This window comes from Erpetoichthys calabaricus, chromosome 2 (assembly GCF_900747795.2).
Source record: "Erpetoichthys calabaricus chromosome 2, fErpCal1.3, whole genome shotgun sequence".
Taxonomy (NCBI): Eukaryota; Metazoa; Chordata; class Cladistia; order Polypteriformes; family Polypteridae; genus Erpetoichthys; species Erpetoichthys calabaricus.
In genome coordinates this window covers 222,442,272-222,457,152 of record NC_041395.2, presented here as the reverse complement: position 1 = coordinate 222,457,152, position 14,881 = coordinate 222,442,272, and the positions used below count along the sequence as shown (strand labels likewise).

The window sequence follows — 14,881 nt, the reverse complement described above, 5'->3', positions numbered from 1 at the left end:
ACACGGGGAGAACCACCAAGAATTGTATTTCTTATTACAGCTCATCTCAGAGATGCTTGATTGGTTTGAGATCTGGGGAATTTGGAGACCAGGTCAACACCTTGAACTCTTTATCATGTTCCTTAAACCATTCCTGAAACATTTTTACAATGTGGCAGGGTACCACATCCTCCTGAAAGAGACCACAATCATCAGGGAATATTGTTGGCCATGAAGGAGCATACATGGCCTGTGAGAATTTTTTGATAGGTGGTTCATGTCAAAGTAACATTCACTAGAATGTCAGAACTCAAAGTTTTAAAGCAGAACATTGCCCAGAGCATCACACTGCCTCTGCCTGCTTGCCTTCTTTCCATAGTGCATCTTGCTGTCATCTCTTCCCCAGGTAGACAGTGCACATGTATGTGGCCGTCTACATGATCTGAAAGAAAATGTGATTCTTTTACTCCATGGTACAATTCTGATGCTCTCATGCCAGTTATAGGCACTTTGTGTATTGAACAGGATTCAGCATGAGTACTCTGACCAGTCTGCAGTTACGCTGCACCATATGGGACAAGATGCAATCCACTGTGTGCTTTGACACCTTTATCTCATGGCCATCATTAAGGTTTTCAGCAATTTATGCAACAGCAGTTCTTCTGTGGGACCAAACATGCTATCCTTTGCTCTCCATATGCATCAATAAGCATTGGGTGCCCATGACTCTGTCATCGGTTCACCAGTTGTTCTTCTTTGGACCACATTTGGTAAGTACTAACCACTGCATACTGAGAAACCCCAAAAGTATGCTCTGACCCAGTCGACTAGCCAATTTGACCCATGTCAAAGTTGGTCAGATCTTTATGTTTGCCCATTTTTCCTGCTTCTAACGCATTAATCTCAAGAACTGACTGTTCACTTGTTGTCTAATATATCCCATCCATTGACAAGTGTCAGTGTGAAGAGAAAAGAAATATTATTCACATCAACTGCCAGTGGTCTTAATGTTGTGGCTGATCAGTATATTGGATATACAAGGTGGTCCACAAAAAGTAGTCCTGTACATGGTAAGCAGACCCATTCTGGTTTTAGCAGCAGTAAACATAGTCAGGTGACGTAAGCAGAAAGTTCCTGTTCACGTTCTGTTTCATTTTGTTAGTTGTATAATTTGTGTTTGCATTCAAAAGAAAACATGGCTTATTCATTGGAGCAGTGTATTTTGATTGTCGAGCTGTATGTTTGTACAGACTTCTTCAGGTTGACACATGAGGGTTAGGGTTAAAGAATATCTCATTCCGAGTGCTCCTGTGAAACACACAATCCAGCAACTGGTGAATATTGGCATCAAAACCAAGAAACCCTTCCATCAGTGCATCAGAGGCTGTTGCTAATATTGGTCCTCATATATAAATGCAATGATAAAAACAACAGACAGGTGTGTTATGGTGGTTATGTACTCTGATCTGCAGGCTACTTTTTCACGCAGCACTCACTATATTGCAAAGGCAGTGTAATATAAGTAAAGTAAGTTTAAATGAATGAATAGTAGTACCGCAGTATGCTAGAATGGAATTAATGGGTCTTTTTTTTTTTCTATTGGAGAACACAAGTTATCTCTTTTTCCTTGAATATTGGTTGGTGCTTGTGCCAACCATTGACACTTAGGTCCAAGGGCTTCTACCAAGCAACTGTGGACCTGGAAATAGTTCCAGGAGTTACCAAATAAGTTATTGTCCTTATTCATTTTACTACAATTTTAGACCTGCTAATATTACTATTATTATTATATTATTCTCCATGTCTTTGCATCATCATTTTGTTGAGTGTTTTTGACCAGTGTCACCATTTTCTGCATTTTTTCAGCTAAGTTGTTGACAACGAAGTGAATAGGCAATGAGGTGACGTGTCAACACATTGTGAGACTGGTATAAAAGATATCAGTTTGCATTGACTTGCATCCTAACTTTGTTTAAAACCCAAAGGAAGACTGTTAGGTATAAGAGGACTTTATTAGTTGGGTTTGTTTGGTACTGACTTTGGAAAGATTGTTTGACCATGAATTTAGATTTGATCTTTGACCTCTGCCTGCTCTTCTGAATATCCCTTAAAACATAAAATCATTCCCATTTTTAATAATTCAAAGCAAGTCAGAATGGACTTGCCATTTTCCCAAACAATCATTACATTGGGTCGATAACACCACCAATTCCCATTACTCCAATGAGTTTGGATGTGGAAGCTACATCAGAGGCAAGGGTTCCACTGGTGAGAAAAAGAGAGGTCAGTGTAAGAGACATAGTGTAGTGTTTGGTGGGCCGTAAGAAGGTTGTAATATTTTGTACCTGTCAGTATGGTTATTAGCCACCAAATCTGGAAATCAGTGCTCTTTGTGAGTAGAAGTAGAACAAGCGGGGCATAGGGCTTTATTGTTTTACATTTTTCGACTGCTCCTTTATACTCTGCCTAAGTCATCACCTATCCATCCATCCATGCAACCATCCATCCATTCATTTTCTAACCTGCTTGATCCTGACTAGGGTCACAGGAGAGCTGTAGTCTATCCCAACAAACATAGAGAATAAGGCAGGAACAATCACTGGACATGGTGCCAGTTCATCACGGGGTGAACACACAGATGGACCAATTTAGTATTGCCAATTCCCCCAACCATTATAATAAAATATATCCATTCAGAACATAGTCCAGTAGCATCAGATACACAGCAGGAGCCAACCCTGGAATGGACAATAATCTTCCTTCTCTCATAAACTGGGCCAGTTTAGATTTTTAAGTTAACCTAACCAGTATATGGCAGGGAGAGGGGTGTAATATGAAGAAAACTTCACACAAAGTGTGATCAGGTTGGAAACTAAACCTATATACCTGGAGCAGCAGGGCCTGCTTCCACACCACCAGTCATTAAAAACATCTCCATCCATCCATCCATCCATCCATCCATTTCTAAACAAACTTATTCCAATTGTAAGCTCACTCAGTCCATACTCACAGTAACTTTTCAACACAAAAACACCAAACCTTTTTCTTGTTAAACTAGGAAATATAATTTATTGCATAAAAATGATTTTTGTTACAAGAAGGCTAAACGCATATTTACAATTGGTAGTTTACAGAATAAAACAAACACTTTTTTTCAGCTTAAAAAGAGGAGCTGACTGCTTCTAGCATATTCTATTGCTTACAAATCTCAAAAAGTAAGGTTGCATCGGGGGCACTGGAGCAGAGAGGGGAGGTTGACATTTCGTTGAAGACGGGCTCCACACTGAAGCCCTCCCCAAATCCTACCTTGCTTACCCCTTTTGCTTGAATGCAGGCCACCATGATTGCTCAACACACTCAACTGCTTGGCGAGCAAGTGTGCAGGTAGGGATGTCCCTCTGAATCAGTGGGGGCTGCAATGCAGCAATGCATCTTGGGTATGTATCAATAAAAGGCATTTTAAAATCCATATAAATAGGTGAGCCCTGTTATTTCAGTGAATTAGGATTAGGTCAGAGGTGGATTTAGCCCCTGCAAGACAGCAGTAATTTTATTTCCAAACTTTTAAATTGAGTTTTAACTATAGCCCATAAGATACCTGAAGGCAGGACAGGCTGCCGTTTCTCGCCCTCTGACTTATCCTCAATCATGAAGCATGAGGCACACAATTTATTTATTTCCCCTCTTTGCTGCTAAAATATGTACCTCCCCTCTGTACAGTAAATTATCCAAAATGTTTCAATGCTTGTACTTGCATAGTACTTAGAATTTGCAAAAAATCCAAAGAAAATTAAAGTATCAAATGATAAAAAGCAAAAAAAAATAAAAATATGAAATGTTCCCCGATAACATATGTCAAGGTGTAGATACTGTTTAAGTTTTGGTTTTGTTTTCATGAATTAAACACTTTTCTTCAATCAGGATGATAACATTAACAGTTATGACAACATAAAAGTGCCATAATTTCTTTAGCAACAGTAGAATAGGTTGACAATGGCTGATGGTCCCAGAGTACGCTTGGCCTCCATTGACTTTTATTAAGAAATAATAATAATAACAATAATAAAATAAATAATAAAAACATTTAAAACCAGAATGGGGGACAGGCATCCCACTGGCTCTTTTTCTGCCACAAGTCAGTCAGTTCCACCTGGCCTGAAGCTAACTGCGTCAAGGAATATTACTGCTTCCAGAACCTACAAAAAAGGCCCCTGACTGAAAGGACTATACTGGGCAGCAATAGATGACATCAGGATGTGAAAAAGGGCACAGATGTGGATCGATATGGCTAGCTTGGGTTGTGTCTGCTCCATCTTTTCTCCCGTGCTTGGTGCTCTGGCGCTTAAAGATCAACCTGCACCTATACTGTTTGGTTGCTGGACGGGCATTGGGCCTGGTGAACCCAGAACTATAAACTGAGCCACACATTAGCTGACCCACCTAAATAACACAGTAAGGAAGAATGCTGGGAGCACTACTCCACCGTTGAACATACAACCTAAAGATGTCAACAGTCCAAAAACAAGTAACGGGGGGTCCAGTAAAACCAGAGTCAATCCTGAAACTGCAAAAGAAGTGTGGTCCCCAAGTTTACAGGCCATGGATTGTACCCCTACTGTGTCAGTCACATTGCCTGTAATACAGTGCGCTTCACATACTGTACACACATTTCTAGATTCACCACTTTTAAGTGGTTCCCACCTCCACCTCCACTGTCACTCTTTCAACCACTCGACATACAATGACCAATGTGTCCTTCTTTTACAATAATAGTCTCACACATTAATCTCCAGGTTCAGTCTTTGGAAACATCAGATGGACTAATGTATACTGACAGTTGTAACCACTTTTGCCTTAGAGAGATAACCACAGGTTCATCCTTTTAAGGAATTGGGTCACGACTGACACTATGGACAATGTACCCAACTTTTCCCTGATGTCAGCACTAACCCCATATAAATATAATTATGTCCAAACTTGATTAACTGACAAGAGACTGACCATGATGTCCTCACTTTACAAGCTGCTAACACTAAACCTTTTTTTTTTCATAGCTTCAGATTAACTGATGCACAATGACCTCAGTATCCCCATTTTAAAATTTTCCAACATTTGCCCTTTACAAGCATCTCCAGATTCACACTTTTAGTGAAAGAGAGCGACTGACACCCACTGACTCATTAGCCCATCTTTTACATTAGCAATACTCAGCTGTCCTTGGGTTCAATCATTTTAAATCATCAGATGGTCTGACACCCACTGACCATTCAATCTCCGGTTTATAAGATGCCACTCTTTGGCTAATATTGCTATTTCAAGGTCCACTGTTTCAAAGATTCATGTTGTATGTGGTCCCAATATTAGTCCTATCTGACCCTGACCAGCATCATCCTTTCAAAGAATCAGATTGACTGATGCACACTGAGTGCTGAATTCCCATTTTACAGGCCACCAATAGGTGGCCTACATTGATATTCTTACATTTACCTTTATAAGGAATCAGATCAACTGATTTTTAACGTAGCACCAACATTAGCTCAAAAGACCACTTTCAATACATCATTATTTGGTCTTTATAGATATCTCCTGGTTCACACTACAGTATTCACATAGTGCTCATAATAGCCCTATACATTGAATGCTGGTCTGCACACTGACCTTTGTTATTCTGTTTAAAAATGAGCCAATATTTTCTGATATAGGTAACTGCTGGTTCATAATGAGACGTCCTGACTAAGACACACTGGCCACTGCACCTGCCTTTACATCTGATGTTCATATTTGCACTAAGCATCTTCATGAGAAGATAAAAAAAGTTGCACCAGTGAAAATTCCACAGGAGTTTCCTCTCTTAATCTTCATAATCCCCCATAACCAAAGACCAAATTGGCGCACCAAAAGCAAAAAGAACCACACTTGGTCTTTTGGGGGCAAACAATAATTAGAGGAGTCCACATCAATGAAAGGCTGGATAAAGGACTGTATGTGGGCCACATAAACGGTTAAATGTCTATGCGTTTGTACAACTTTTTTGACGAGTCACAAAGAGCAAAGTACATGCCAGCCAGGCTAGCCAGCACTTTACTTTCTGACTAACCTTTCATTTTCATTTGGTCAACGTGGCATCTAACAAGGAGACAAGTACCAATGTAAAATCTGAGCTGCTCTTCCTGCTCATTTTTCTTTAGCTTATGACACGTTTAACACCATGACACCTTCACAAAGTGCAAAATTGACAGAAGATAGCTTTTAAGTGATGGTATGAACTTGGTGTTTTAATATGGGAAATCCCTTATCCACGTATTGCAAATCAATCACACCTGACACTCTGTAATGGTCATCACTGGCAGATCTTATTCAATAGGATTTGAAAAAGTTGCAATCAAGTGCCACGGGCCTGCATCCATATTTTGGCAGACCCATTACAACTTGTCAGGCTTGTCCATGAAAATCCAAAGCGTGAAATATAAAGTCCTGTGCCTAATACATCCGAGACGAGTCTGAAGGTAAACATGTTATCACATCTACGTGTGGCACAAACTCATATTCCAGATGGGTGAACTCAGCTCCAATTTTGTCTGAGACTTGCTAAGCCAAAATTTCCTAATACAAAAATGTTCTCTGCAGAGTTTTAATGGACACATTTCATTATCTCACAGTACACACATTGAAGACAGATATTTCAAGATATGGCGAATGAGTGAAGGACCCCTGAAATGGTGAGACCCATAATGTTTGGCATGCTTGATACTGAGGAATGTTAAAAGGCTTTGGTGTTCTCTGCTGTAGGGTGGTCTAAAACAAGGCAGTCTGAGAGACATTTAGGTAAAAACTATGATCAGATGCAAAAGGGTAAACTGAGGAAGCTGATCTTAATCCATCCAACCACTTCCTGATCTTGCCTACTGTACTGCAGTTTTATGGTGTCTCAGATACTATTCAGCAAAATAAGATGAATTTAGAGTCAAAGAACAACGTTTTCTTCATGTCTTTGGGTGACATGAGAAAACCCAAACATGACCCTAGTAGAGTCTGGAAATACATGAAAACTCCACACAGGCCAAGCTCAAGCAGGGAGCTGTGAAGCAGCAGCAGCACTAATCCGCAGCCCACCAAGAAGCTAATGCATTTTAATGTCTTACATTACGATTAGAAATATTTAACTTGACTGTTTCAATACATTCAAAGTGAGCAGTTTGGACCTGCTTCAGTTGTGCAAGAGCATTTCAGATTGGCCATTCCAATCTAGGCAGAGCAAAATATCTAATTGGCTGTTTCAGGCCAGGCAGACTGAGTTGTCAGATTTGCTGTTTTATTCTAGGGAATGTGAGATAATTAATTGGCTGCTTCGGTACAGGCAGAGTGAAATATCTGATAGGCTGTTTCAGGGCAGGCAGACAGAGATATCATATATGCTATTTTAAATGAGAAACAGTGAGATAATCAAATGACTTCTCCAGCTCTAGTAACGTGAAATATCTGATCAACAGTTTCAATCTGGGCAGAGCGTGTAGACGCTAAAAAAAAAAAACAGAAAAAAAAAAAAACATAGCGGAAGAAAAGTCAATGGTGGTTTCAGGCCAGGTACAAAGATATACAGTGACTGATGGGCTGTTTCAGTATGGTCAGAGCAAAATAAGCTGTTATCTGTTGCAGACTAACAAGAGTAAAACATTGAATCAGACAGAATAATGAATAACCATTAACCATCCGCCATGCATCCCACCCACCAGCTTCATGGATTGTTACAGATGTGGCTATTCGCTCAGCTTAGCTCTTTACCCCCAGCCCAACAGAACAGACCGCGTACAATGCTCACTTTTACCAGGCAGTCTGGGACATTAATGAGTTCCTGTGGACAATATGAAACACAAGGGTATCAGAAATCAACACAATGGCTTGCCTCCCTCTCAGTTTCAAATGAAAAATACAATAAAGTTCAGAAGGCCTTTTTTTATTTTTACCCCCTGGGGTGGGGTGGAGGGGTGGGGGGGTCATCCACAACTATTAATAATAGATAGATAGATAGATAGATAGATAGATAGATAGATAGATAGATAGATAGATAGATAGATAGATAGATAGATAGGCAGGTATCGTTAAATAATGAACACTTTTGTTTCTGATTAAGCTAAATTAACAAGAAAACAGAAACAAAAACAAATCCAAAAATCTGGATAACAACTGAAAATTGCGTTTCCTAGGAAACTCTTAATGGCTCCGAAGCCGTCTGAAGCTTATCTTGAAAATAGAGAGAGGATGAAAGAGGGGGACAATTTCCTGTTCACATGAGCCACACATACACGCACACACATACGCACAAGAGGTACTTGCAGTATCGGCCACCCATCTTGGGTTCCAGTCTGATGGCCTGACAACACCCCAAGAAGGTGATTACCCAGTCAAACGATGAAGTGCCCCCACATTTCCGTCCAGCTCTTCCGACTGAAGAAGAATATGCTGCACTAGCAAAGCATTTTAGGTGTGTGTCAGCATGTCACACACCTGTACACAAAGAGGTTTCCTAAGGCAAGGTCAAGACCTCCTCCATACTGGAGCCAAGCAACACTGTACCCTGAGTTCATAATTCCCGCAGCGCTACAGGAAACTGATTCTGACTGAAAAGCAGCAGAGTTTTTTTTTTTTTGTTTGTTTGTTTGTTTTTTTTTTTTTTTTAACAGAAATGCAGCACCTTCCAGAGTAGGCAGTCAGCCAAGCGTGTTGTTGGTGGAAAGCACAAGGAGGCAGGGGGATTGGACCTGGCTAGTGAATGGTCGTTTGATTTCCAGGCTTAGTGACCATATGTAGCATGCTACTGCTTTCCAAGAGCTATTCAATTATTTGTTCCCCTCACATCACATGCCCCCCCACCCCACCCAGGAAGCAAGGAGATCAGAGCTGACACATAAAACCCATCTAATCCAACTGTGTCACTCCAACACTCCTCCTGCTTTCAATCATGGCAAACATTACTATAAAAGTCAAAAAGCAAGGCCTTTTGTTGGTCCAGGGTGGGAATGAAGGACTGTACCCCTCAAACTTCTCATGTAATAGTTCGCATTTTCATCACCACCACCAAAACCTCCCACTCCAAACCATCACCTCCCCCCTTCCATCCTCCCATTCTTGCCTTTGCTTTTTCTGAAAGTCAATTGAAGTGGCTTACTGGATTGACACAATGATCTACTGTTGAGAACTGAATGATGAATCTAAGGCAACTGTTCGGTGTTAGTCTCCCAGTTTGAGAAGCCGGCAAGGCCCGCAAAACGGATCAAACAAGGGAGCAGAGGTGAATCCATCAACTGCAACATTTCATTATGAGATGCGGATTGCTGTGATACCTGACCACATGCTCTTCACAACACCATCATCACTGGTGTGGTCTCCTAGACCACCAGAAGGCAGCTAGACACAACTATTTTCATTGTGACTTCCATGTCGCAGCGTGCATCCTGACTGCAGGGTGCTGGTTGCACCTCTAAGTGGGGGCCTGGTTTTTGGGGAGTGTGGGTCTAGGTCTGCCTAGTTAGCAGTCTCCTTCACTTGTCATAACCACCAAAACTTCACTCTTTCCCATCTCCTCCAGGGCGGTGGCCAGCGAATTGAGGTCTGCATCTTCATGGTGGCAAGCCTCCCAGAGATCCAGCAGCACTCCAGTCGGGCTAGACTTGGTGGCAAAGTAGTTCAGGTATCTGTGAAAAAAAAAAAAGATTAAAGTTCATATTAACCATTTCTATCAGTGTATAAATAATGCATCTGAGGCATAAAGGATCTTACACTCACAGCATGGCAGAATTACATAAGGTTCAGGACATTTGGAATTCAACAAATCAAACCAGAAACATTACTGTGATAACAAGGTGTGAGCTTTTGAGAAAAGCTTAAAAATGATGTGGGCAGATACTCCTCAGCTTTAAGACACCACCAATGCAGAGGAGTACCCACGTTGGCAAGAGAATGTTGGGGCAACAATTAGAAAATATCTCAGGCAAAACCGAGTGGGGTAGAAATCCATGCTCGTAGTTGAAGTGGACCTCTACACACTATGGTGGACAGACATTGACCGCTGTGAAGTAGATCCGGTCACTGCGGTAAATACCTTATAAGGAAATTCCCTGGGAACACTTTGGTAGGAGAGAGGGAGAGAGAGAGAGGACAATGGGGGAATAATCAATATGTCAATGTGGTCTGTGACCATAATTGCTTTAAATAGCAAATAGTTGTGTCACCCATGTAAAATGGGTTGAAATCTAAATAATCAATGTAGACCCCATCATTAATGTTTGCAGTGTACCATCTATAGGAATGTATTTTGTAATGTATGTAGTAATAAAGTGCATTGCATGTGTCATTCCAACAGGAGAAGCTTTACAAACTTTGTAGTAATAAAATACAGTACTACAAATGTTTGTAATGCACCATATTTTGTAGTGGCACATTCAATGCATATGTCTTTGTTATATGCCATTTGGTATGGGAATCATAAAGGCATTATTAATGGTTGTGATATGCCATCTGTTAAAATGACAAATGCAATGCATATGTGTATGTCATATGCTATTTGGTATGGGATTAATAAAAGCAGTGTTAATGTTTGTGATGCACCATGTGTTGGAATGACAAATATAATGCATTAAATTACTACAGATCTTTGTGATGTGTCATCTGTTGGAATGACAGAGACATAGGAACCAGACAGGCACACAGCACTACAAATGTTTGTAATACACCAGTTTTTGGAGTGGCAAATGCAATGCATATGTCTTTGTTATATGCCATTTGGTATGGATTCATAAAAGCAGTACTAATGGTTGTGATATGCCATCTGTTAGAATGGCAAATGCAATGCATATGTGTATGTCATATGCCATTTGGTATGGGATTAATCAAAGCAGTATTAATATTTGTGATGCACCATGTGTTGGAATGAAAAATATAATGCGTTACATTATTACAGATGTTTGTGATGTGTCATCTGTTGGAATGACTGAGACATAGCAACCAGACAGACACACATACACTTTTCATTTCAAAAAGGTGGATTAGGGCTATGGGCTATTATTATTTTAGGAAAAAAGATAAAAAAACAATATATTTATATTTTATATAAAAACAAGGTAATATTTCCTGAAGCAAGACACTATACTATACAATGCTCTGTTGCCCTAAACAGACAGCGGGTAGCCCAAAGCTGCCGTGGAAGCCAAGCACTTCAGAAGACAAGTAGGACTCGGGGTGCAAAGGCAGTAGTAGCATTTATTTTCCTTTATTAATTTGTTTTAAACTAATAACATTAATCATACTTCGTTGCTGGTTTAGGTTAATAAAGCAGTTATTTTGATCAATTTGAACTCTGTTGACATTTATTCCAGATGTGAAAGGACACGAGAGGATGCTTTTCTATGACAACATGTTATGATTTATTTAGCTGACTGCCAAGTGTACTCAGGCAAACAGCAAATCTCCTCATGTTTTAAATCCACTCCCCAAACACCCAGCCTCTCTGACATTATTTGAACACAGTGTCACAATGGCACTGTTCAAGCAATCAGACTGTGCCGCCTAGACTTACAGGACTAGCAGTGGCTTTTCTTTGTTAAGACCATGGCAAGCATCAGTAAGATGACAGTCATTCTATGCTTTCAAAGTGTAACCAAAGAACATCTAAATTGTGAATGTTAAGTCCATTTTGGTTGGGCTTATTGAGATACAGCTTCTCGGAACAGAAAAGTAGGTACTGTTCTTTTTTGCTGTGAAATATCCTAAGCTGTTTTTCCTGTATCTTATATAGAGTGAGGAGGTAAGTAAGTTGTTCTGAGGGTTTCTGAAGACCTAAAGAAGCTCCACATGGTAATTACCAAGTGCTAAAAGGGCTTTGATGGATTTATCTACAGACTAAAACAACGACTTGAAAGGTCAGACAACAGGTTATGAAACATTTTCAGGGTCCATTCACATGCAGGAACTGAATCAGTAATGTTGTGGCTTTCAACCCGTGGGTTGAATTATATAGGAAAAAAGACAACAAATAAAAGCTGAGCTATGATGGATTTAGCTGCAGACCTAAAATAATGATTTGGAAGGGCTGATAACTATTTGATCAGGATAATTTTAAATATTCAAATTCATTCTTTATATGTAAAGGTATATGAAAATAGTGCATTTGTTTTCATCATTATTTTATAATGGGAGAACTGGCAGTATCTGAACAAATCCAAATCGTATTATGTGATATCATCTACTGCTGAATTCTGCTCTGTACTTGTAATGTTTCTATTGCACCATTATATTGTATGGAGGATTACTTGTGTTCTGTTCTGTGTATTGTATTGTATTGACCCCCTTCTTTTTGACACCCACTGCACGCCCAGCCTACCTGGAAAGGGGTCTCTCTTTAAACTGTCTTTCCCAAGATGTCTTCCATTTTTTCCCTACAAGGGTTTTTTTGGGAGTTTTTCCTTGTCTTCTTAGAGAGTCAAGGCTGGGGGGCTGTCAAGAGGCAGGGCCTGTTAAAGCCCATTGCGGTACTTCTTGTGTGATTTTGGGCTATACATAAATAAATTGTATTCCATTGTATTGTACTTGGGATCACACCAGTACAGTAAGACATTACCGTACTTGTCATGTTGCCTTACCAACTTAAAGAAATGGAGCCTGCTCAATAATCCATAATCAATGTGGCAGCCTTACTATAAAAGGAAATATATTGAGGGATTTGCAAAAAAGTAAATTGAGAAGTTTTTTTGAGCTAAAATGACGGTGAGTAAAGGCATACCTACTACCTTAAATGGCTGCTATGTTAGCAACTGGATTTCTATGGCCAAGACCCTACATGGCTTTTTTAAAGTCAGGGATAGATCTGCAGGTTTAGTCAAAGGGCAGGCAATTGAGAGTGCATGGGGTACTACCTAGGAAAGCAAGGATACAGACCACCAGAATTTACAGTACATCCGGAAAGTATTCACAGCGCATCACTTTTTCCACATTTTCCTATGTTACAGCCTTATTCCAAAATGGATTAAATTCATTTTTTTCCTCAGAATTCTACACACAACACCCCATAATGACAACGTGAAAAAAGTTGTTGAAAAAAGCCCACCACAGTAATGAAGATGTACATTCGCATAATGAAGATGTTTAAAAAGTACATATACACAACACATCTGTTTACTAATAATTTTCACAAGTTGAGGAATGAAGTGGGTCCATGATGCCAATTGAACCTGCCAACTACTAGACAACACATAATAACAGAAAGATCTCAGTATGTGCGTCAAGGGAACTGCAGGTCTGACATTGTGGTCAGCAACACAGGAACGCCGCAGGGGACTGTACTTTCTCCGGTCCTGTTCAGCCTATATACATTGGACTTCCAATACAACTTGGAGTCCTGCCACGTGCAAAAGTTCACTGACGACACTGCTATCGTGGGCTGCATCAAGAGTATAGGGACCTAATCAAGGACTTTGTTAAATAGTGCGACTCAAACCACCTACAACTGAACACCAGCAAAACCAAGGAGCTGGTGGTGGATTTTAGGAGGACCAGGCCCCTCATGGACCTCGTGATCATCAGAGGTGACTGTCTGCAGAGGGTGCAGACCTATAAATACCTGGGAGTGCAGCTGGATGATAAATTGGACTAGACTGCCAATACTGATGCTCTATGCAAGAGAGAACAGAGCCGACTATACGTCCGTAGAAGGCTGGCGTCCTTCAAAATCTGCAATAAGATGCTGCAGATGTTCTATCAGATGGTTGTGGCGAGTGCCCTCTTCTACGCGGTGGTGTGCTGGGGAGGCAGCATAAAGAAGAGGGACACCTCACGCCTGGACAAACCGGTGAGGAAGGCAGGCTTTATTGTTGGCACTGAGCTGGACATCCGTGGCAGAGCGACAGGCACTGAGCAGGCTCCTGTCAATTATGGAGAATCCACTGCATCCACTAAACAGTGTCATCTCCAGACAGAAGAGCAGTTTCAGCGACAGGCTGCTGTCACTGTCCTGTTTCACTGACAGACTGAGGAGATCATTCCTCCCCCACACTACGCGACTCTTCAATTCCGCTCGGGGGAGTAAACGTTAACATTATTCAAAGTTACTGTCTGTTATACCTGCATTTTTATCACTCTTTAATTTAATATTGCTTTTATTAGTATGCTGCTGCTGGAGAATGTGAATTTCCCCTTGGGATTAATAAAGTATCTATCTATCTATCTATCTATCTATCTATCTATCTATCTATCTATCTATCTATCTATCTATCTATCTATCTATCTATCTATCTATCTATCTATCTATCTATCTATCTATCTATCTATCTATCTATCTATCTATCTATCTATCTATCTATCTAATATGGCATTGTCTTTATGAATGTAAAGGAGATTCAATTATTTCATGGCTTTCTTCATTAAATCCTCGTTGGTGAAGTTTTAGAGCAAACTGAAAATATAAAAATATATGCATGTTGCCTAGAAAACATCACTGAAATCAAACGTTTTGTTAAACAATTCTTTCGCCGTTTGATTTTCTATGTGTGCCTCTGTCAAACACTATCTCTGTCTGTCTGGGTGAAAGCGAGATAAATGTGTCCAGAGCATCCATGGAGAGGAGCAAAAGAGGAATTATCTCTGATTTCCTCTCTATTGGACAAGCACAGACACATGGCATCAACCAAATGCTGATTGGAAACTCAAAATTGTCTCTTCACAGTCTCACCTGAGCGAACAAACAAGATGACAGCTTCCTTTGAAGACACAGCAGCCCCAGAAGAAAAGGGATTTCAGTATATCTTGCCCTGCGGCTCTTTTAAGATCGCAGAAGCAAAGACAACATTTAAGCAATTCCCAGTTGCAAGTGCCTTTGTGAACAGCTGGGCTTTGCTTTTTCCAAGGTGCTTGG

General features: G+C 40.3%; 1 protein-coding gene across 3 annotated transcripts in view; it reads right to left on the bottom strand.

Annotated features, from left to right (window-relative positions):
- Positions 1–3,019: 3,019 nt before the first annotated feature.
- The window catches only part of unc5b (unc-5 netrin receptor B), a 318,628-nt gene continuing 306,766 nt past the window's right edge, over positions 3,020–14,881 (bottom strand). For all 3 annotated transcript variants that reach the window (XM_028795196.2, XM_028795197.2, XM_028795198.2), the window contains one exon: positions 3,020–9,671. In XM_028795196.2, the coding sequence (XP_028651029.1) occupies positions 9,506–9,671 (166 nt within the window). In that variant the 3' untranslated portion in view covers positions 3,020–9,505. The remainder of the gene's footprint in view (positions 9,672–14,881) is intronic.